Genomic DNA, 24,070 nt, shown 5'->3' with positions numbered 1-24,070 from the left:
ATACACTTCTTGCTGCAACCACAGTACCCTACCTTTTACTTCTTGTTTTTCTTGCTGTTCGTTACTATCTCATTTCCAAGCCATCCTCTCTTCCGTTGAATGTACCAAAATAGCTTGTACCAACTTAGATGTCTTATCTCCTTCTTAAGCAAGATATTATTCCTCTTCTGTCTTCCCTTTGTGACTTTTCCATGTTGCTTCAAGTCTGAAATTATCCTCATGTCCTGTACTAGTATTCATATTATTCTACACCTTCAACACAGTGAAACCTGTTGTTTTTTTTTTAAACTATGCTTTCTTCCTCAATTTACTCTGTTCTTTCCTTCTGAACATACCATGAGTCTTGCCTCAGTTCTAACTATAAGCATTTTGGAGGCAAGATCACACCTGTTTCTCCGACCACATCTCCTTTTTTGTTTCCAAAGCACCCTGCATCTTTACACCAGGTTTTGGTAAATGTGCATGTAACTAATCTTCCTCTACAGAATAAAAACTGTCTATTTTCTTTTTCAGTCAGTGTAGACCTGAAATTTTCAGGCAAGCTTCCCTTCTGCGATCTCTAAAGTCCTGAGTCACTAGCTTGCTCGTTTAGAAAAATGTATTTTGCAAAATCTTACAGAAATGTAAACAAATACTCAAAAGGAAGTAGGCATAGGCATAGACCTAAACATATGATTAAATACTTTGCTGCACCAAGGCCTAAATATTCCTGTTTCCACATGAAGTTATTTGGCTGATAAATTTCTGTTTAAGAGTTGGTGAATTTAAAAACTGAATCTGATTAAGCATGTTTACCTTTATAAAACATTTTTATAAAACCCTTTATCAAACCCTCTATGATCAGACTAAGATTTATTAATTTTGTTCTAAGGTAGCAATCTTATTAAAATTCAGTAAATAAAATTTCCTGTTAGGAAAATATTTATTTCTCCTCATCCTTTCCAAGTTCACAGTATATTTTACTTTTCCTTTCACTCACAATATACAGAAAAAATATTTTTTATAATTTTAAAATTAGAAAATCAGTCTGAAAATTAATACATCACTCTGAAATCTGCAGCAGAAAGCCAGATAGGTACATACCCAAGAAAGTACAGGCAGAAGATGAGAGATAATATAGGATCACTTTAGACTTACAAACTTTCATAGACAAAGAGCTCTCTCGTTCTGTGTCCGAGCTGTTCAGTACCTAACAGAAAAGGGACCTGGAATTTCTACTACTGCAATATAAATAGTTGCAGTTACACTGATAACTGATCTTTATTTTAGAATTCGGGTTTTGGTCAACATTAGAAGACAATGGATTTTTTTCTCTACCTCTCCAAATAACTAGTATAATGGAATTCTCCTCAAGAGTTGCAATAAATAGGTTCTCGTTATATGTCATTGAGTAGATGACTAAAACCAAAACAGGAATAAGAAATCTCTAACAACCAACCAGAACAATCCATCTAGTTTTTCATTCCAATTAATCACTTGACATGACCAGAGGCAGATCCACCAAGGGACCAAACCACAGACACTCCCAGTCACCAAGAGGCACACATCCCACCCCGTGGCTGTGGTCAAGCTGCCAGATGTGCCCCAGATCATGGAAGGGGGCAATGGCACAGCCCCAGAAAGCCAGGGATCCACCCTACCCAGAGGTTCTCCACCCTTCAGTAAAAGCAGGTTCCAGTCTGACATGAAATAGCCACATAGTCTTTGGAGAGAGAAAAATAAGTAACATAACTAACTAGCACTTATCAGCTTGTGACTGACAGAGGGTGAAAACAATCTTGAAATAGTCAAAGCAATGATAGAAATCTCCACTCCAAGCAGCAGGCCTTACAACAGCTTGGGACCTGAGAGAAGGGAAAAAAAAAAGATATTATCATCTTTCAGCTGTTGGTTATTTGTTTTTAAAACTATAAAATCTTGCTGCTTGTGTTTTCTACTAAGGGGTGAGGTATTGCAAATTTAGCATAGAATAGCTGCAACACTCTAAGAGCACGTTGTGGTTTAATTCACCGCAACTTATTACTGAATTCATACATTTGGCTTACAAAACCACAGGTTAGAAATATTCCCTCCTCCCAGCCTGAAAGGGGTTCTTAAAAGTGACTGCAATTTTCAGCTCTGAATTGCAACATTTGGATTAGTTCTATACAAAGTCTTTTGTTCTACATTTAATTTCCTAGAAATGCTTCTACTAGCCAAAAGTAATATACAATGCTACTGCAATTTTGTAACAGAAAGATGTATCTTGCCTCAGTAAATTCATCTCAGTTGTACAAGGAATAATAAATCAGTTCCATATATCTGCTACTAAAGTAAGACTGTCTATGTATGAATTAACAACAGAAGATCTGGCAAACTCTTCCCAGTGTAAAAGACAGACTACACAATAAAAAAAAAATTGCTAAAATTACAGCATAATTCCTCTACTCCCTTTTTAGCCAGAATACTTGTACCAGGGCTTAAATGTAAGGAAGTAATTTTGTTGAGAAAAAAGCTAACCCTGTTACAACAGGAGACAATGCCCACAAAATGGGTAATTCTGGTACAGAACAGTCTCCTGAAAGCCAGGATATGGCCATAACTGATAAGCTCATGGAACCAAAAACTACAGTAGGATAAAGAGTTTAAAAAAAAAAAAAAAGAAAGAAAAAAGGTAGTATTATTCAGAGAGGACATGAGCTGTACTTGTTCAAACTGGGGAAAGACACCAGGCAGAGGTCTGCCAGAAAAAGAAAATTTATGGGCCATACACTAAACTAAGTAGAAACTCATGTAACTCCTCTGAAACCAATGCCTCCTGAAGGAGACATAAGCCACAGCAGAGTCCCATGACTGAATTAACTGCCTTCTTGCCTGCCACTTTCATATGAAGTCAACAGCCCTCCCACACCAGATAAATTAGGCACTTAACCATGACACTCTTTCCAGTCACTATTTTATTTCAATTTCACGTCTGTGGTTATGTCTGTGAACTCACTGCTGTGGGGAAACACAGTGAATGACTTCAGCAGCCTCAGCTCGGTGACCAGCAGGTACTCGTACAACTCACAGGAAACCACACGTTGTGCTAGTTAAGCGTGAGTTTTTCAATACCAGCATTGACACAGCCATAGAGGCATGGAGAATAAACTCCGTTCTCATTTCTGTGTTTTTTTCCTAATTCAAATGAAAGAAGTTACAATATGGCTTCTGCCACTACTGCTTCTTCCAATAGACAGAACTGGGGGGGGGGGGGGGGGGGGGGGGGAGTACTTTACCACCAGCCTTGAATTTATCAGCGTGGTTAAAATACTAATGCTAGTAAATTAGCCTTTCTACCCAGTTTTACTCTGAGAAAATAACATCTGCTGCTGCCAATGGCAAAAGTAGCATCTGTCACTGTGTTTCCCAGAGCAGAGAGACAGAAGAGGGAGATTAAGGAGCCAAAGTTTAGGACTACTGCTTCAGAGACATTTGACTACCTAACTCTTTGTTCTGCTGATGAGAGTTTTTATATCAATAACCTTCCACAAAATAAAAAAACTCACAAAACCAAACCAGCCAAAAGTATCAAGGACACTCTGATACATAGGAGGCCTCTTGAAATCCTACCCATTTTTTCTAACATACTAGAACAAGGTAACAAAAGAGTAGCCAAAGATAGTCCTTTCTTTCACTCTGCCATACTATGTCCAGCATTAAGAACAGTGTTTCTCAGTTTCAGATTAAGGTAACTGCTTCCATTGCAATGTTAAAATCCTTAGCAGCTTTCAAACCCCACAGCTTCCTGCGTGTTGAAACTGGGGTGACATTTAAGAATCCAAAAAGCATCTTCTAAACCATCTAAAGCAGCAATCAAACAGCTTTAGAAGCTGTGTGGCTAAAGCCAGGGGAGATCAGAGCTAAACAGACCCAAAAAACCAACCTACAAACCCAAAAGAATTAAGTGAAAGAAAAAAAGAAATGGCAAGAGCCAGAAAAAGGAGAATGAATCTGTCAATCTCAATGAGCCTAACATCATCTTGTAACTTACAACAGAAGAGAAAGCTGCTTTAGAAATTTAGAAACCAACTTAGAAATAAAGCAGGAAATCATAACAGAACAAACCTTGTTACCGCATTAAAGTAAGTGTATTTTAATCTAATGGTATACACCAAGATGAATTTTCTTGCATTCAGATATGCCAGGCTTCTCATGTATTGACCAGTGTCAGTACAGCTATTGCACTACTGCCTGGGCACCCTGCCCTGTTGGTTTACAGGATGTTTGCGTAAACTGGCCATGGACGTTTTTACCATCGTATATTCCAAATCAGCCATTGAAGAGCTTGATATCGTGCCTTACTGGGAAAAGCAACATCGGGTGTCCCATATTACCAATAGCATCAAGGGCACAGCTCCACACAGCTTTTTTCCTTTTGGCATCAACAGCTGTTTAAAGAATTTCCAACTCTCCCCCATGCTCCCCTTCACTGATGCTAGTAAAGGCAGAAAAAAAAGTGCATATATTTTAATATTTCCAGCAAGAAACTGATCTACCCTGCACCCTTGCAAACACCTGTTCAAACACAGAAGACAAAACAGTGTGGCAGAGCAGCATGTTGTAGGCTATAACCTTAAACTAAGCTGCAAAAAGGGAGGATGATTGTGTTCCCAGAAGGCCAACTAAGTCAGTTATGGCCAAACACTACCCAGCGCACTAGAGGTTTTCCTTCCTGCCTTATCATGTAACTGGCTCCTGGCGACACGTAGGCGAGGATGCTGGGTCGCTGCCACGCAAGCAGAGCACAATCTCCCTGCCTACAGCAAGTCATGCTTGTGGAGCCGGTTACATGTCAAAAGGTCCGGTCCCAACTGGCTCTCCTTGTGCAACGTTGTGGTTTACCCAGATAAAACGCAGAGCTGCAAGTTTGCAGGTTCTTTCTGCACATATTTGTGGCACGCTTTCAACTGAATTTTAAGTATCATTGTACGTTTGTTTCAACTGTTCCCATTAGAACAGCTACTCAGTTTTTTGCTGCAAGTTGTTTGTGGTAAGTGACATGCGTGTACAAATTTATGCTTAATAAATTCCAGTGCTTCCAAGTCCCCCAAATGAGTCTACAAACTAGTAGGGAATGCTAACTGACCACAAAACTCTGTTTCTAAAGTGAAAAATAGTGTAGGAAAATGATTTTGTAGTATTGAACAGTATCTCCTTGAGAGACAGGGAAAGCTCTAACTAGTGTCAGCCCTATTACTTTAATAGCTTTCTATTACCACAGATGTCATTATAGACAGTTTACATTCCCATTTTTTCTTTCACATGCATAACCCAGAAGCTACAATTTCAACCACTGCTTTGGACTCCAATTCTCATTATAATTAAGCATTCAAAACCCCATAACAATTTTGAGTATCTTGCCTAGACTGCGCAAATCCCTCAATAATTTATTTTTTCCTCTCGTTTGTATAAACTATTGCAACAGTTCCTTAAAAAAAAGCTTAACTTGTAGATACTTGTCTTGTAAATCAGAATAACAGAAATACAATGCACAGTGATAAAAGTTTTTCACTTTTGCACGTCAATACATCTTTGTTTAAACATGAGTACAGGCTCATAGTATTGTTAAGAGGTTACAACTAGAATCTATGCTTATTCCAGAAACAGTTATTTTTATAGGATCTACAGCGTATTTGCTGTTACAGCTGGTATTTACCTAGCTGCTAAAAATAACTTCTCTGAATAATTTCTGAGCACTTTTAGTGTTTGCACAGGTGTTTGCAAGGCTGCAGGGTAGAACACACAGAAGATATTAAGACCAAAAAAACAGGTACGACACTTTGAAACAGGGTGGGAATGGAAATCCACACATCAGAGCCCAAGCATAAACAAATGTGCAGGCCAAAAATAGTTTCCCAAATTGTTTAATCTGCACAGAGGTCAAGATTTTCCCCCACCCCTCTTTCTCTCCTCTGTTTCTAAGAGAAAAGGAAAACCAAGTCCGAACACAGAAAGGCTCGAAGGGGTAAAAAACAGCAAAAAGAAGGAGCAGTCCTGGAAGAGGATGCCTGAAAATACGTTTTCAAACTCCCGTCTGTCAGTTCGGCACCGGACACGTAACGGTCAGGATTTACTCCAGCCAAGAGGAGGTTTGCACGAAGCCCCTCTGCCCGAAGGAGCCCGTTTTCACGGGCGGTACCAAGGGAAGCGACGGCGTCCGCGGGACAGAAGGAGCTCCCGTCCCCGGGGGACCCGCGGCTGCCGGCAGCGGGCGGGCGCGCTCCCGCCGCGGCCCGAGCCCACGGCAACAGCATTTCCTCCCGCCACGCAGCGAGGGGCGGCCCACCCGGGGCGGCCAGCCGTTCGCACGGGCAGCCAGGACGCGTGGAGAAAACGGCACCGCGCCGCGGCCCGGGCCCGGCGCGCCTCCCCGCAGGAACGGTAGGCCGGGGCTTCCCCATTCCCCCCTCCCCGACTAACGGGCCCCTCGGGGCTGCCCCAGCGCCACAGCCCGGCCCCCCCCCCCCCGCGCCGCCCAGGTACGTGCCCGCGTCCCCACCTCCCCCGTGACGCCAGAGGCGCGCGGCCGGGACCCGCCCCCGCGGCGACCGCCACGTACCTTCTCGGCGCAGGCGGCCGTGGCGGCGGCCCGGCCTCTCGCGTAATCTCGCCTCGGCGTCCGGCCGCTTGCCCAATCAGAGCCCTCCGCGACGCCCGAGCGGGGGTCAGGCCCGGCCAATCCCCACGTTCCGGCGGGCGGGACCTGTCCCCATGGCAACGGGAGCCGGGGCCGCCGGAGCGCTGTGGGGCTGTCGTGTCGCGCCGCGCCGCGCCGCGCCGCGCCGTACCCTCCCCTCCCCTCCCGCGCCTCGCCGCGGTGCCGAGCCCCGCAGATCCTCAGGAGGACACCCGGGGGACGCCCCCTTCATCCCCGCGCCCAGGAGACACCTCGCCCTGAAGAAGCAGCGGCTCCTCTCCCATCGCAGGGGGACCGAAAGGTAGCATGGCCCGCCCCGGGCCGCCCCCGGGGCGGCGGTGCCCCCCTCGGTGGCGGAGGGGGCCGGCGGGAGGCGCCCCGCGGGCGCGGAGCCGAGCGGAGGCCTCGCGGCGGGGCAGCTCCTGTCAGGGAGAACCGTTGGCCGGCGCGGGGGGTGGCCGGGGAGGGGGTGCGTGCTCTCCCTCCCTGCTGTCAGATTTGAAAACACGAAATAACGGTAATGGGGTGGGGGGGAAACCGGTGCCGGGAGGCGGGCGGGCGGGCAAGAGAGAGCAGCCCGCTGAGGCGAGGGGCTTTCCCGCGGGGGGGGGGGGGGGGGGGGGGGGGGGGCGGTGGCGATATGAGGGGAGAAGTGAAGTTTGACCCAGAGCGTCCTGCCGCCCGTCGGGAGGGAGGCTGCCCGGGTTTCCCTCCGTCCCTCCTTCCCTCCTGCCGGCCTTCTCGCACGGGTGCCGTCCGCCGGAGCCGGGGGCTTTTCAGGAAGTAACGCTTCAGCAGCCCCGCGGGTGGACGCGTAAGCAGTTAGCTCTAAAGCACCAGGAGAAATCAATGCATACCTGGCAGCAGCAGCGGCAAGACCTCGACTGGCTGGTAATTGCACAACCCGCAGGAAAAACTTAGGCTGCTCTGCCCAGGAGATTAGACTGATTTCACTAGAAAGGGTACGGCTTTTCAGCGTTATGTTTACTGTAGTACGAGGTAGGTAAAGTACTCTAGTGTCAGGCTAGCTGTTCTACTCTACTCAGAAAATATTCCAAAAGAGGAAACGGTTGAAACATGGTTGTAGAGAGGCAACTTTTCTTCCTGAAATGAACATGGTTATGGGTTCCAAAAGAGTTCACGTTTGGCAACACTTTCTTAGTAAGCCTGTAGGAGAAAAAGCCTCTGTTGAGTTGCAGGTATTTGCTGTGGAGAAATAATGTCCAGCGTTTTCAAAATTAGACCATCACAGTAACAACAATGAAGCACCAGTACACCATGGTATCAAGTTCAACGTGGAGGTTTGCTTTGGGTTTGGTTGTTGGTATTTTTTGTCATCTTGTTTTCTCCCACTCTAAAGAAAAGTCCTGTAGTTGGCTCAGTATTGGTGCAGTTCTACCCTGAATTCTGAAGTGACTGTCCCTCTCAACTAAACAGAACAGCACAGGAAAGATTCCTGCTCTGAAGACTGGATAGGAGATGAAGAGCCACTAAAAAATTGTTTGAAAAATTGTTTGAAACCAGGTGCTGTTGTAACCATTATGGGCCTCTACTTAAGACTCACAAAAAGTTTATGGGAGAAGCCCGCATTTCTGTGAGCACTTTAGATCCACTTACATCTTTTACTGGTATTTGCTACACAATGATCTCGTACAGTCACAGTGCAACATCCACCATGGGCCGCAAATTATTAACCTGATTACATATAGTACCTCCTAACTGTGATTAAGTATTTTAGTTTTTACTCGCTACTGTAATCTTATGGATGGTGGCAATATTTTATTTTAGAATAAGAAAGATAGTCATATTAAAAAAAGTAATAACATATCATTAAACAAATTGTGTTGTAGTAGAACAATGTGAATCTCATTCACTTCTAACCAAGATAATTAACTAAACAAAAAGGGGGAAAGCAAAACGATAAACTAATATTGCCCATTGGGTCTGCTTAAAACTTCCATTAGCTATTGCATGCGAAGGCATCTGATGTAAATTTGCTTGTGACTTGGTGCTGTAGTACAGCTTGAGATACCATTATTTGGCATCTGAAATTATGTCCAGAAAATCCCATCAGGCAAAAGCAAAAAACTAAGCAACAACAAAAATAATTATTTTTTTATTAAGACTAAGGAGAATTTTCTATAACTTGGCTGTGTAGTAATGGTAGTACTGCTGAACATAAACTTTTGGTTCATATAAGCCAAATTAAGGTTTTCTGTCAAAAGCTGCCCCAAACTGATATCTATATAACTGAAATTGTAGTCATGAAAGGGGAGAGCAGTCGTTCTCTGAGACAATAAAAAATGTAAAATATTATATTGACTCAAATGTCAGAGGTGTGGAAATATTGACCTATGCTTCTAGTGATATACTGACTAAACAAATGCGCTTTACGAAAGAAAGATAAAATCCTCTTCTGTTAAGTTAGAAGCCGATAGCAGTGTTGCCTTGATTTGAACTCCTGTGCAACAAAGGCGTTTATCTAGTGAGGTATTGTGCTCTTGTCTATTTGATTGCTCAGTAAGCAGAAGAGATCTCTCAGAAGTTCCTGATAGATACATAGTAGGCACAAGCCTTCTGGTAAGGGATGTGCTTGTAGGTGGCTAAAAACATGGCCAGGTACTTAAGCCAAATCGAATGAAATCGGAGGCAAAATTCTTGTTACTTTTGACAGTTTTTGCTCTTGCTTACTATGCATGATTTGACAGTTAGAAGAATGAAAGAAACTAACTGCATTTTATTAGAATCGTTGTAATCATACTCAGTTGTAAATATTGTTCTTCATCACAGGTAATTCAGGAAATATATAGACCCTTTTTGTGATAACATTTCTCATGCTTTATATTATTTGTAAAACAAGAGTGGCATATTTATGCATATTTGGATTCCTAAGCAAATAGAAATCAATGTTAATTAGCAAATTACGGGAATAAATCTCACTAGGCAGCTATCATTAAGTGCCGAAATATTTTAAAATCTGTCTTCTGTATCATTAGATCTAGATTTATTCTTGTTAGCTATTCTGTGTTTTCTTTCAAAGGGAAAAAAGTACCTTGAAGTCCTGGGGCATTCAAGGTTTACTTTAGCATCATCATTTGTTATTGACTAGAGCAAAATCCATATTAGTAGAATAATTGAAATGCTATTTGATTTGAGATTAGGGTTTGAGCAAATACTTTGGTTGCATGTAGTAGCATATTTGAAATGAGGTTGCTTTTTATGCTAGCACTGAAAAAATTGCTGTTGACAGTTATACAAAATGAATTTGTGAGATTCCAGGTGTGCTGTTACATTTTGTTCTATATGGGAACTGAATTTATAGTACAGGAAGCTATATTTGTAGTGGCAATTATTTTTTTTTAATTTGCTTTTGAGGTTGATAGGAGTTACATCAAGTATGCCTTGAATTCAATACAAGCGTTTGCTTGAGTATTGGCTTCATAAATCTTTTTGGTTTAGCCAACTTTACTGAAAAGAACTGATAAAATCAATGCAAGTTCATTTTAAAAACAAGACTAATATTTCAGCATTCTTCAGTTAGTAAGATAGCTTTGTAGACACTGATACTTATTTTTATGAAATGATAGGGAAGTTCCTTGGAGGCAGGTAGTATTATAAGTATGTATGTGTATTTGTGTATGTGCACAGAGGTTTATAAATAATGAACCATTAACATTGCAACAAGAAAAAACAGTTTTCTTTTCAAACTTCACCTATGACAGAGCTAAGCACGTGTAGCAGCAGGCCATATGTTTTGTTTGTATGCCATCTTTATTTCTGGACGTACAGTTGCATTGTAAATAGTACTTGCTGCTTTCCCACTTGAGCATTCATAGTTTGTGTTACTATATAGTATCCCCCAGCATTTGGGTGACTCAATAAAACAGATGAAGTATATTTATTTTTAAAAAAGGTTCTGTCAGCAAATGTTGTACTACACAGTTGAGGCATGCTGTCTTTTCCGAGAAGCTGAAAAAAGAAGCTGTTCTATCAGCCAACTTCTGTAAAGAGAATGAAGCAGATAAAAGTGCAGTGAGAAAAATGTAGCTAATACAGGTCAAAAGAAAATAATTAAACAGGATGAGAAGAAAGGATTCTACTGCCTTTATGTACTTAAAGAATACTGTTTTATATAAAACTATATTTACGTACAATATTAAAATGCTTCTTGAAAAAATTAGGTATGTCTCCTGGTGCGGAGAATTGCATGAGGTGTATTCTAACAAAAGATTAGGACAGCATGTCTAGGTTGAAACCTGTTGGATTTTGGCTAGAAAAAAAAGAAGCAACATCTGAATTATGGGGTTAATGGACAACTTTGACAGAAGAGAAAAAATACTTGAAGGATAATGAAGGGAAAACTGTTGCTGCTTGTGTGGATGGGACATTTACTGAAAGAGGAGAGGGAAAAACAATGCTTACATATTAACTCTTAAAAGAACAAATTTTCATTTGGGAAGAAAAGTATGCAGGTGTTTCTGTATTTTGAAAGATAACTTGGGAAAACTATTGCAGACTGTAGCTGTTTCCCTTTTTACATTGTTTTCTGCTCATGTCTTCAATGAGAAATCTATATCTAGAGGATTGGTGACCTAGTGAAAAGACGTCTTCACCACAACCAAAGGTTTAGTTTAGCATCTTGAGCTGAAACATGTTTTTGCACTTCCTTCTCAAAATTGTTGCCACATTTTAGCCATACTAATACTGGATTAACTCACTGGACTACGTTGTGAAGAGGATGCATTAACTATAGATTAATTGACTTTCATTGTTGGTTAAGGTATGATAGCTTACAGTGTCTGTGCTGCAGGTCCTCCTGAAAGAACAGGGAGGAACTAACACTGATACTTAAGGTGTTTCCAAACAGAAAATATGGCAGAAGAATAATCTGTTTCTGCCTAATTTCAAACATTTAATGTATTTTTTTTAAGATTTTATGAGCTAATCAATTTATATCTTTGCAAATAATTCTTAAAGAAATGGAAAAACCCATGGCATTAAACATTCTCTGTTTAAACTGTGATATATGGACAGGTGTATCACTGTTTCAGGGAGATGAACACAGACTGCAGATGCTAGATGGATATCTCAAACTGCTGAAGGAGTACTTTACATAATATTTCTAATATTCTCATTTTAGTACTGAGGTTAGAATATTCTTAGGAAGATGAAAATCAGTAGATCTCTTATCTCTTTCCTGTTTTTTTTTATTTAACTGCATATGAAGATTATTTGCTTCTCCAATGTACAGCATTAAAATAGGAAGTCACAGTATAGTCATGACTAGAGAATATTGCTATCATCCTGCATGTCTGCACTGTATCTCACACAGGTTTAATTACTTCCATATTAGATACAGCAGGCATATGTGAAATTTTATGAATAGGTAGGCTTATTTGTGTATTCTATAAGTCTGGACTTATGTTTACGTTGCCCATCAAGGTATGCATGGATTTGGCAAGTGCAAACATGCAATATGACATTTACAATGTCGTGCTGTCTTACTTCATAATCATCTGCTGGGCTTCTACACGTGCAGACGCTACACACTGATATCACTATGTGTTTTTGCCTATCTCAGTTTTAGAAAATTTGACATTGGGTGTTACTCCCTTAAAAGTATTTGTGCTTTGCTAGGAAGGTGATGGAGACGTTAGTATCAGAATAATGCTTTTTTCTGGGCAATAGGTGTTAAGTTAATGAAAAGTAAATTTTCAGGTTTATATTATAAACACCTGGCAGTTCTGTAAAACAGGTGTGCTAATGGTATGTTTAGTTGCTTGTGTTAATGTTGCTAGAACAAACTCTAGAAGCTGCATTTTGTACTTATCTTTCAAAGCCCATAGCTCTTTATAATTCAAATGTCCGATCCTGTTCCACTGAAGTTGATAGGAATTTGTGATTAACTTTAGTGGGATCAAGATCAAGGTTGCTGGCAGACAGCCTGCTTCTTTTCTTTTCCAATTGTATTTTTCTGTTCATGCAAGTACATTGGTGGCTCTATTTTCTGCTGACTATCTCATTCTCTTGGCTCTTGCTCTGTTTTTTTTTAAAATACTTTATACTCAGAGAGTTTTTTATTTTTCGTTTTCCCTGAAAGCTTAGGATATTAGCTTTTTTTATAAACTACAGTATTTGTCAGTTCTAGAGCACTACTTTTATAATTAGCTCTCTTGATATATTACAAGTAGAAATGTTTGTTTATCCCTTTAGGAAAGATGAGATTGGTTTCTGATACAAAGAGATCAGAGTTGTGCTACCTTTTCATCTAGGTGGGCTACATGTCTTTGTCTAAAATCACACACCCATGGCCAGGCACGAGGATGTATGCTGTGCATTATGTACCCCTGATGACAATTATCAACTTGACATTGCTCCTCTTCTGTGACACCGTGATTGTCTGTTGAACTTGGTGGCTCTGAGTCCTTACAGAAGAAACCACATTCCTGGGTCAGACACGTAGATTCACCCTAAAATGGCTGGGAAGAGATGGTCATCCAGGAGTGGGTTTCTCGAAAGTCAGGAACTCTTGAAGGTAGCTGGCAACAGGCTGAGAGTGGAATGAACTCTTAATAGTAAAGTGTTTAGTGGAACAAAAGCTGGAACCCCAGTTTTCCTGTCATGCTGCCTTTTGTCACTCTTCCCTCTAGTTCTTGAATTTGAGAATCACGCTGAGTTTTTTCTTGCACATGATTAATATTAGAATTTGCAATGGGCCTGGTTTGTCTCTTCTGATATGCGTCAGAGTAGAATGTGCTCAGTGACTCAGCTGTGATTGTCACACTCTAAAGGCTGACGCATGTCTTAGTCACCTGCTTTTATTAAGGGAATTTTGATGAATATAGTCCTGGACTAATAGATACCTAAATACAATAACTCTGTCTTTACTAGGTAATTATTTTTTATTGTAATAAATGCATTTCCAGTTTGCTTGTTAAAGCACAGATTGTATAAACAGTTGAGTTCCTCAAAATACTATGGGAAATCCTGTGTTAAGCATAGTAGTCAGCAAAATCAGCAGTAATTATAGAGATATCTTTTGCTTATCCATTTTGGTCTTCTCTGCTTTTAATTCTTCCTGGTACTTCTGGATTTTTTTGGCCTGTTTTATCAAAAGGGCTACAATAAAAACACCCTATGCACAACCTGAAACAGAACTGCCTGATGGGCAGTAGATAGCCTTATTTTCAGAGCAGCTTATTATGTCAAATAGATGTGAAGAACATGTTGTGGTATCATCCAGTCTTTCCCATTATGTATGACAGCGTGTAATTACAAAGAATGGTATTTCTAAGGGAACCCAAATTGCCCATGAGCACAAATCCCACAGAAAGTCAGCAGATCCAATGGCACTTAGTTTGATGAGGGCTTTTGATAGATAAGCTCTGCTGACTACTGCAGGGGTAGTTTAAGATGATATAGCTGCAGTTGCCCATCCCAAATCCACTGGAGATTAGTGCTCCCTGATAAGAGGTTTGGCAGACCAACATGGTTGCTTATATATCAGTTGTTTCAGTTCAGCATGGACATTTTATGTATCAGTTTCCCTGAGTAGCAAGGGAAAAAGTCTTAAAAGTTTAACGGTGTACACCACTTTGGCCTAAACGGGCAATCCCCATCTCCACAATTATTCATGTTACTAGAAGATGCAGGTCATCAGCTTTAAAAAAGATTATTTATGTCTTTAAAATGGATCAAAGACCAGGTGTCATTGTTGAAAGTGTTTGCTTTAGTAACCAGTGCCATAACTATGGCTAGCACATGGCTTCTCTGCCATGGTTCATCTCACTACCTGACCTGTTGGTCTTACATGAAATGACCATGCTCAAATAATAGCCACATGTGATTTTCAAAAACACTGTTTACACTCCTTACATGAGTAGCGTGGCTTATGGTAATATTAAATTAGTTTCATTGCTATAATTGTGTATATATGAAAATATTTTGCTTGGAAAAAAATATTTATCCATCTATCGAGGTCCCGATTTTTAGTATTATCAGAAGCTACAGTTTCTTCAAATAAATACTTCAAACATACCTAACCTTTTGAAAAAATATTTCTAAAAATACTGAGAGTATAGTTATTATATTCATATACTTTGGCGTTCTTAGTTTTGTTTCACATCCATTGGCTAGACTTCCTGCACACTTATGGCCTTTCACTTACCAGTTTACTAGACTGTCCCATTCATACTCTGTGAGAATTTCAGCAAGGTGGACTTTTGTTTTACCTGTAAATTTTTTTAGTAATGCTCTGTGTTTAGAGAAGTTATTGCCCAGGCTGTTCATCCAGAATCTTTCAAAGTAGATTTTGAAGTTCAGTTCTCTCCTATTCATTTTTTAAAAACACTTAGTTGACAGATACTGAATTAAGTGTTTGCCTTACTTTTACTGTCTTTCCTGTTTCTTTCATCTGAGAAGGCAAGTGCAATGGCTTCCTCACAACTGTATCTTGGTCTGCTTTGGAGTGAACCATCACCTTGCAAATATTCTTAGTCCCACCTGTAGAATTTATAAACCTTTCTTGTTAAGAAACAATGCTCTGATAAAATCTGTAGCATAGCCTAGGCCACCCAGGGTTCTTCTGTTTCAAATTGGTCATTAAAGGACTGGAAAAGATTCAGAGAAGACTAACAAGCATGATCAAAGGTCAGGAAAAACTTCTGTAAAAGGAATCATTAGGTAAGCTAGCACTCTTTAGGCTAGAAGAGTGAGGACTGGTGTATGATCACTGTTGGAGAGCTATAATATGGAAATGATAACTAAGAATAAATTGTTCACATCTCTTCCAATACAAGAACTTAGGGGGTTCATTGAATGAGGTAAATGGATGACAGGTTCAGAGCAGAGATGGTTCATACAACGTGTTATCTGTGGACCTACTTGCCATACTTGTCATGTTACAGGTAGTCTGTTACAGAAACACTATTTTCTGTTTCTATCCAACCTGGTGCATAGGTTAAGCTATTTCCAGTTTCCATTTGTTGTCTTCAAGCCTATGTGGTGATCTAGATGTGTTCATATGTTGACAGGTATATCAAAATGCTTTAGTAAGGATAAAAAAACAAGAAACAGTGTTCAGAGACTGACTCTAAGAGCAGATACGGCAGTCTACTTTTAGAAAAAGGAGGACAAAATTAGGTGATCTTGTCCATGCAAGACAAAAAATTCAGTGACAGTAAGATGATGGTTGTCTGCCACCTAAAAGAACTGATGGCCTACATAACATATATAAACTTACTGTTATCCATGCCACTGATACATAAAATGAACTGTGCCACTAACAGACTCGGCTGACAGCTCAAATTCAGGACTTCCCAGCAGCATTGTTAATCTGCCCTAGTAACCTAGCCTGGCCTGAAGATCCAGTATGAGGATAGGAAGGGAGACTTCTGGGCAAGTCCATTAACTTGGTGATTTGGCTTATAGAAGTCATCCAGTTAGTATTCAAAAATATTCAGTCTTGGCATCTACGTCAAGATTAGGAGACTTGAAAACCTACTATTTGTTAGTTATTATCATTTCCTGTGATTAAATCCTGTTGAAATTGCAAACCTAGGCACAGCATGTTTACAATATTCTGTAATTAAAAACATCTGAAGTATTAGACCTTTGGCATTTGTAAAAGTGATAGTGAATAACTAACTCCTTCATTTATCAGCTCTATAAAGTCACTGCAAGCTAACAGCTTGTGTGGAAGTGTAGAAATTAACTTACTAGTTCCAGAAAATCAGTCTGGATCTGACAGGTTTTTTTTGTTTGCATGTTTGCTTGCTTTAAAGGAATGACTGAGGCAAAGCTAATCAGACTTGTTGTTATGGTTCTGATAGCAGTGCTGACGTTGAATCTAATATGTTCAATATGACAACAAAAATAACTCTTACTACCCTGTCTGGTAATGATCAGATGTTAGTCATTTTTTACACGAAAGTAACAGGTATTTGCTATAACTGAGCAGAATTCATTTAGACTCTTTTTTGCTGAAGATGTGATTAAGAAAAAACAATTTCACAGAATTCTTGTCATTCTTGAGCCTTTGACACACAAAACAGAAGATGTATAGGTAGATATGTTTTTATCTCTAGCTATTGCCTCATCCCCAACAAAAGAAAGGATATCTCTGCACATCTTGTATGCATTTCTCATTTTTTTTCTTAATAAGAGTGCTTTCTTTTATGTAATAGTTATATGAATAAAGGGTGTCAGCAATGCTTAATATTAAATGCTTAATGTTACCTACATTTATGGCCTTAGTAAAAGGGCAGCTTAATCCAAGCAAAAGTAATGCTTCACTGTTGAGTATCAGAGCCATGTAGTCAGGAAAACTGGCACTGACTGTAATTAAAGTTTGTTCCTCCCACCCTGCCTCAAAAAAAGAGATTTCCTGCTGGTGGACATAGGTATTTTTGATGGAATTACTTGCATGGCTAGTTAAAGCACTTGTACAGAAATTCTCCTTGTAGCAGGTATACTTTTGATTTGTTTGACTGCACATTTTTTAAATATTACATCCTTTGACATATTTAAGCTAACTTTAGACATTATTTGACTGGCAGCTTTCACTTTCCAGGAAATTATTTATATTACTTACGTAACATTGGAGTTTGCTCAAGCTTCTTATAGAATATCCAGAGACTGTGGACTGTCATAGGCTGAATTGGCTATATTGTCTCAAGAGCCTGACTTCGCTGTCAGATGTTGGATTACCGTCATTACTTTTTTAGCTGGATTTCCTGTACTCGCACTGTTTAAGTATTCCATCTTACCAGTTTCTGAATGAATTGAGGTATTTTCAACCAAATTTGATAGAGGGAGAGAAGAGAAAGGTCAAGAACTCTCAAAGCGCTCAGTGCTCACAAACTATGTGTGAGTTAGCCCCATGTAAGATACCAAAGAAAGTCTAGGGGAGACTGGCTCCCTAGACCTAAAGCCCCAGCCTGAGCAACAATTTCAGGTAGTGTGAACACTTTTTTCAGGAATCTCTGTCACCTTGACATACAGATATAACATGAATTGTAAAATATTTTTCCTGCAAATAAATTTTGGAGGGGATCTTGACTCCAAGTTAGGCAAACTACTCCATTGCTGAAACATAAAGACAACTGGCATTACTACTCTAAGATCTGATTCAGTGTCCATGATTATCTTTAGGAGTTTGCCAATAAGTTCAGGAAAAATATGATCAGAGTGGGAATGTCAGTATTAGTTATGCAACACTTGGCCATCCTAAACAAGTGTATGAACATTGGATGTTCCCACCTGTTCTGTGGAGCCACTGATAATACCTCTCAATATGTTAAAAACCTCTTACTGTTTACAATACAACTTAGGTTTGCCACACAGTTGTAAGGTAATCTGAGGAAACCTGCTTGTGTAATAATGGCCTTTAAAAATTAAAGCTGTATTTAATTCTTTGAGTTTTAGTGTTCCTTGAGAGCAGTAGAACATGTAGGAAGTGGGTTATTACAGGTATCTATGTAGGAACGTAAAAAAAATTCTAATCAGTACAGTATGATAATATCATTTATGTTATTTTTGTGACTTGGTCTCATTTCAGATGAAGCGGCTATCTGTCCTGTCCCAACAGTGTATTTTGCTGATGACATGTCTCCTAATGGCCTTGGAAGCTGTACCTATAGACATAGATAAGACAAAAGTTAAAGGAGAAGGCCACATAGAAGGAGAGAAGGTAGAAAGTCCAGTAAGTGTAATGAAATTTATCTAATTAAATATTTTTTTATAATTGTTAGTAATCTGGCTATAGCAAACTACCTTCCTGAAATTTAGATATTCTTTACTGGAGTTACTTGCAGGAAGGAAACTAATATTAGCCAGTATTGTCATACATCTACTGTGGTGAAGTTCTTTTTAAATTTGTTCTCTTTTATTTTTTTTCCATGAGAGGCTAAAGGTGAGGTGACACATGGAAGGAGTTCCCCAGCTTACAGTAGGAAGAAGTGCTTACTGTTCCACAGAGACTTCTTTCAAGCAATTGAGTGGTGGCTTAGGAAATTCCACTCAGTGATTCCAGCTCAGTGTTTCAAATAGAACAGTAATGAATGAATTACACTTTTGAAAAAAACCCCAACAAACAAACAAAACCCAACTATTTTAACATGACAGATGCTTGTGTACTACATGGATTCCTGAACACTTTTCTCCTCTTCCTTGTCTGTTGTTGAAACAAATGAATCATAAGATTAAGTTGTTTTAGGGCAATGATGCAAATCAGAGGAAAACAAAGATATGTAAGAGAATATAGTGCCTGTGTTGCTGAGATCTGAGTTTCAGTTTAATAGTATTTAAACAAAATGAAATGTTTGGTAGTATATTTTTTCTCAATTTCACGTTCTTTTTTTGAAGGATACAGGACTTTATTATGATGAATATCTCAGGCAAGTAATAGATGTCTTGGAAACAGATAAGCATTTCAGGGAGAAACTCCAGACTGCTGACATAGAGGAAATAAAGGTATGTACAAAAAAAAAAAGACTTAAATGGAGGTTAATTAAATCCATAATGACGAGCCATGTATGTTGTATTCTTTCTTCCTTTTCTTTTTTCTTACTCCTCTCAATTTTTGTGAGCTTAAATTTCCTCCCATTTTTATTTACTTAGGAATTTAACTCTTACTAGATCTTTGTTTGTAGTCAAGGGACAGCAGAACTTCTAATTAAAGAGTATCCCATAGCATACAAAAAACCCCCAACAACGTATACTTGAATGCATAGTTTCTGCCTTCTGCCTATCTACTAAAAAGCCAGTTTCAGACTTCATACAGGGAGGTGAACTGTCATGTACATCAAAACAGCTGCAAGCGTAGCTCTCACTTGCTGTTGCCTGCTGAGTAACTTGGAACACTGTTTTGAACACAAAGGTGTATCTGCCTTCTGAGATTAACATAGTGCATCACAAATGAATGTGATGACATGGAAGAGGATTACAAGACAAATTTTAGAGTCTGGGGAAATTGAGGAGTTGTACTAGAGGTAAAGTCAGTGTATATAGGAGTAAAATAGACCTCTGGCTTTCTCTGCTGCTGTCCTTTCTTTTGTGCCAATCCATATAGGACTCTCTCCAAAACCTTACCACATTCTTGTCTTTTCTACTTTAGTTGCTGGCTCTAGGTGGTGGCTGTTCTGCATTCCCCTTTATGAGCTAGAAATTCAGCAAGGGACAGGTAGGAAACAGTCTAAAGTGACAGACTTAAAGAGGAGATCCTGCCTTTTGCATTTCCTTTAATCGCTCGTGTTGCCTTTGGCAGCTTTTGGCTCCTTTTTCTTCTGTGCTACGTCTAGTGTAACCCTTGAAGGTTACTATCCATTTCCAGATCCTGATAAATATTCGTGCAATACATATTGTTTGCTGTTGCTGTGCTTGTACCTTCTCTCTCTCAAGTCTTACAGCTATCATCAAGTGGATGAAGAACACAGCACTTTGTGTACATCTCACAGTTGTTTTGAACTAATTTGAGAACATTTGATCAAGAAATTTGTCACTTAAACATTATTAGGTATTGCTGCTTAAAGGTCATGCTTTTGCTCTTTGGAGGAGCAAGATACTTAGAAATTCTCTTTTCAGAAAGCTTTTAGTATTCCTCCTGTTTCTATAACCATAGGCTTAAAAAAATTTGAATCTGCTCTTTGAAAAAATTTTTAGATTCTTACAGTGTGGGCTACAGCATATCCAAAGACTGCCACTAGTCTGCTGTCTTGCAGCTCATGTCTAATGGGAATCGTAAAGGCTACTTTCTTCTATTTTTTATACATAACTTGTTTTTTGACAGAGTGGAAAACTAAGCAGAGAGCTTGATTTAGTAAGCCACCATGTGAGAACACGGCTGGATGAACTAAAAAGACAAGAGGTGGCAAGATTAAGAATGTTAATTAAAGCTAAAATGGATTCTGTTCAAGGTAAGAATACAAAATTTAACTAGGTGATTTAACAGATGGAGTTGTGTTGGAGAGGTGTCCAAAGTTGATCAGTTATGCTTTGTTGTCAACAATAATAACTGTAATCTGAAAGTGAGTGTCCTTTCTGAGCTGGCCTGGGGCCAGTAAAGATCCACCTTTATAGGAAAGTGGGGAGAAGAGCCATCTGTGTTTTATAAATAACTAAACTTGATTCTGGCAGTGGATTTTTCAGATACTCCTAATCCTTTTTGAACCTCTTTTTATTTTTGTAGTGCATCAATTTATAGATTACTCACTGAGAACTAGTAACATAGTAGAACTATGTTTAAGAATACAACATGACATAGCATTTCATGTCTTTACAGGGTAGAAAATGATTATTTTTTTTTACAGTCAACACAAAAGTTTTCCTTTTTTTGTTTTTAAGCCCCCTTTCCACAAGTTAGAGTTATTGTCCAGATTTATAACAAATATTGAACATTTCAATTTCGAAGATTATTTTTCTTATTTTTGGGGCAGTTTTAAGCTCCTGAGTAAAAAGGAACATTTGGAGTGAAGAAAATTCGCCATAGTGTTTTCTTAATTGCTAATGAAATCGTACAAACTCAGGCAATTTCTTTTAATGAATAAAGTATACAGGTTTCTGATGATTCTGATTGCTGTATGTTTGTGTGGGAAATGGTGCTATCCCTTTTTATTTATTATTACTGAAGATTTTTTACATTTAGAACTAATTCTGTAAATTTCTTATTAGTGGTTTCTTTTTGAAGAGAATTAGTTGCTCATAAACAAAGTCCTAATAATGGACTGCATTATCTTGTTTCTGAAATGCTGTTTTTCACACAGAAGCTCTAATAAAAAGGGCTTAATGTGCCTATGCAGATTATTCTATTATTAAAAATCTTTGCAAGTTATGGGGACGGATCCTGCTGAATTGAATAGGTAATGTATCAATTTAAAATACTCCAAGAATAAGGAACTGTCTTTAAGGCTAAGGCGAATTTAGAGGTGGCAAGTAGACTGAAGAAGTATGCATGTGCAAATATGTGTTTGGGGATGTTACTACGGTCAGGAAAGCATCAGATTAATTTGGGAAAAAAGATATTTACAGCGTAGTACCTTTCCAATGAAGTCTATAGGTACTATCATAGTATAATTAATGAATAATTATATAGAGTCAGCTGAGGGCATCAGATCGCCTTTATGACCTTTGCTTTCTTTTAATGAAAGTTCTCATCCAGAGAGCACAGTCTACTGGTAGCTCAACAGTGCAGAGCAGCAGTAGCCCCTCCGCAGGAGTCAGTGCGTTGCCTCACATACATGCTAGACCCCATGTTTATCTTCCTCAGGTGGCTCTTTAGCTGCCAAGAGCCCTGTCTCATGCTCCTATTGCAGGCAAGCAGTCCAGTGACATCATGGTGACACTCACAGTGAACTAGTTGACAGCAGCTAATGGTACCTGATTGTGTACATAGTAATTTTGTGTATTTTGTAATGTTTTAGTAATTTAATGGACTGATTACTTCTAGCCCTCTCTAGTTTCATAAATCAAGAGTAACTAACAGAGCGTGCTTTAGAAAAATAATTCCCCGCAACAGATCTGATCTTTTACAGTATAAATGTGAGATCTTCCATTTGGGAAAGAACAAGAACAGATTATTCCAGTTCAAAATATTCAGATGATTACTAAGACATGAAAACATCAGGAGTGGGAAAAGATTTTGTACAGTTTCTAATCAGCCCTGCCAGTGAGTACTTCACATCACATACAACAAGTATGGCCAGATTATCTATAAAACACAGCTGCATCTGTACACCTAGGCAACGTCTTGGAACATGTACAAAAGAGCATTCTATACTAACAGCAGGCAGAGCTGTTTGATTTCCTTTTATTTGTTCTGTTAATCTTTTCCCTATAACACCACTTAATGTCTTCTATCTGATCTAAAAAAAAGAAAAAAAAAGACACAAAACCCCCTGTTTTCTTCCCTCTCAGATGGATCAGGTTTTTTTTAAAAAAAAAAAAAAAGAAAAAGATTTGAGATTATATTCTACATGTATGCAGCCCTGATCCAGATGTGTTTTTAAACATTTTCAACAAGATCTTACTAGACTGATCAGTACAGAACAGAAGAATGTTAGGGGTTGGGTCTCAGATAATACAATAATGTGGCAAGTAAATACTGTCAAATAGACTGAGTCTTTTCCCATAAATATAAGAAATGGAGGAAAATGAGTTTGGGGGCTGTTTTGGTTGGTTGGTTGACGTTGTGTTTTGTTGGGTTTTTTTTTAAAGACTATTATTACACCTCTGAAAATGTTTCAAAAATAGTCTAAGGCACATATATTTCAACAGAAATTGTGATCTCACCAGGGAGGAATGATGGTTGAAATCTGCCCCAGCCAGTGTTTGCTGTTCTGTGATAATACAAACACAGCATTGAGAGTAACAAAGACAGATAGTTTGCCAAAGAATAACATGTTCAAAATGGTGTTTTCCAGTTTTTTTAAACAACTAAAATATTCTTTGCTAAGCCATCTAGTAAAAGGTTGTCAAAACTGTTATACATATCAAAGTGTATGCTGCTTAAGATAGCATTATTATTAGCAGTCAGAAACCATGGTAACAGCTAGAAAAGCCTGTTGTAGAAATATATTTTGTTGTTAGTGCATTGTGTATTGATATTGTTGGGTATCACTCCTGTTATAAGGAAGAGAGAAATGTTTGCAACTTTTAGACACAGGACCTGACTCCACTGTCTTGCACTTCTCGTTTTGCACAAATGAAATATTAATATCTGCTTATCTGATTTGATATGATTTTACACCATATTGCACATACATCTTTGGTCAGATATAAGTAATTTGCAAAGTGTTGAGGGCAGTAGAAGAGTCAGACTTCTCCCAGTTCAGGAAAAATATGCAAATTGTTAGCTTTGATACTGCACATAACTTCAACTATCTTATTTATATAAAAGAGAATAAAATATTTTTCTTAGTTTGTGAAGCTGAAATTGATTGTACTTTTCCTTGCTGAAACACAAGCCTTAATTTGTGCATGTTGAATTATTGTGTGCAATGCAACACTGACACATCAGAAGGAATCTAGTGCAAATTGCTATCAAGTTTGGCGATCTTCAGGAGAAGCAACTTTAGAAGTGTTGCTATAGTTTCCTCCAACAGTGAAAAAATTATCCAGTCCTCAGGGAGCTCCCATATGAAAGTTTTAACTTCCTGATCTTGCTTGACTTCAAACTTATTTTAATGTTTTACCTTTGTACCTTGTTCTTTCAGACACTGGCATAGATCATCAGGCTCTCCTTAAACAGTTTGAGCACCTGAACCATCAGAATCCTGACACGTTCGAACCTAAAGACTTAGATATGTTGATCAAAGCAGTGAGTGCTAGATATAAACTACTGTGGGGTTTTTTGATATTAATTTTTATGCATTTTTCACTGGTAAAGGCAAATCCTTTTATATATACCACTTTTTTATA

At 39.0% G+C, this 24,070-nt stretch overlaps 2 protein-coding genes across 3 annotated transcripts in view; one reads left to right on the top strand and one right to left on the bottom strand.

Annotated features, from left to right (window-relative positions):
* PIK3C2A (phosphatidylinositol-4-phosphate 3-kinase catalytic subunit type 2 alpha) overlaps positions 1–6,613 on the bottom strand; it is a 76,348-nt gene extending 69,735 nt beyond the window's left edge. The window contains exon 1 of the mRNA XM_049821002.1: positions 6,581–6,613. The gene's annotated coding sequence lies outside the window, so the exon portion shown is untranslated. The remainder of the gene's footprint in view (positions 1–6,580) is intronic.
* A 142-nt stretch (positions 6,614–6,755) lies between these two features.
* The window catches only part of NUCB2 (nucleobindin 2), a 31,063-nt gene continuing 13,748 nt past the window's right edge, over positions 6,756–24,070 (top strand). Inside the window, exons 1-5 of one of the 2 annotated variants that reach the window (XM_049821014.1) lie at positions 6,756–6,959; positions 18,216–18,359; positions 19,022–19,129; positions 20,445–20,571; positions 23,866–23,969. In XM_049821014.1, the coding sequence (XP_049676971.1) occupies positions 18,216–18,359; positions 19,022–19,129; positions 20,445–20,571; positions 23,866–23,969 (483 nt within the window). In that variant the 5' untranslated portion in view covers positions 6,756–6,959. Of the gene's footprint in view, positions 6,960–7,363; positions 8,171–18,215; positions 18,360–19,021; positions 19,130–20,444; positions 20,572–23,865; positions 23,970–24,070 lie in introns of those variants that run through there. The other variant, XM_049821015.1, reaches the window with a different exon arrangement.

This window comes from Accipiter gentilis, chromosome 17, assembly GCF_929443795.1.
Source record: "Accipiter gentilis chromosome 17, bAccGen1.1, whole genome shotgun sequence".
Lineage (NCBI taxonomy): Eukaryota > Metazoa > Chordata > Aves > Accipitriformes > Accipitridae > Astur > Astur gentilis.
The sequence above is the reverse complement of the archived record's forward strand: the minus strand, read 5'-3'. Positions and strand labels throughout refer to the sequence as shown.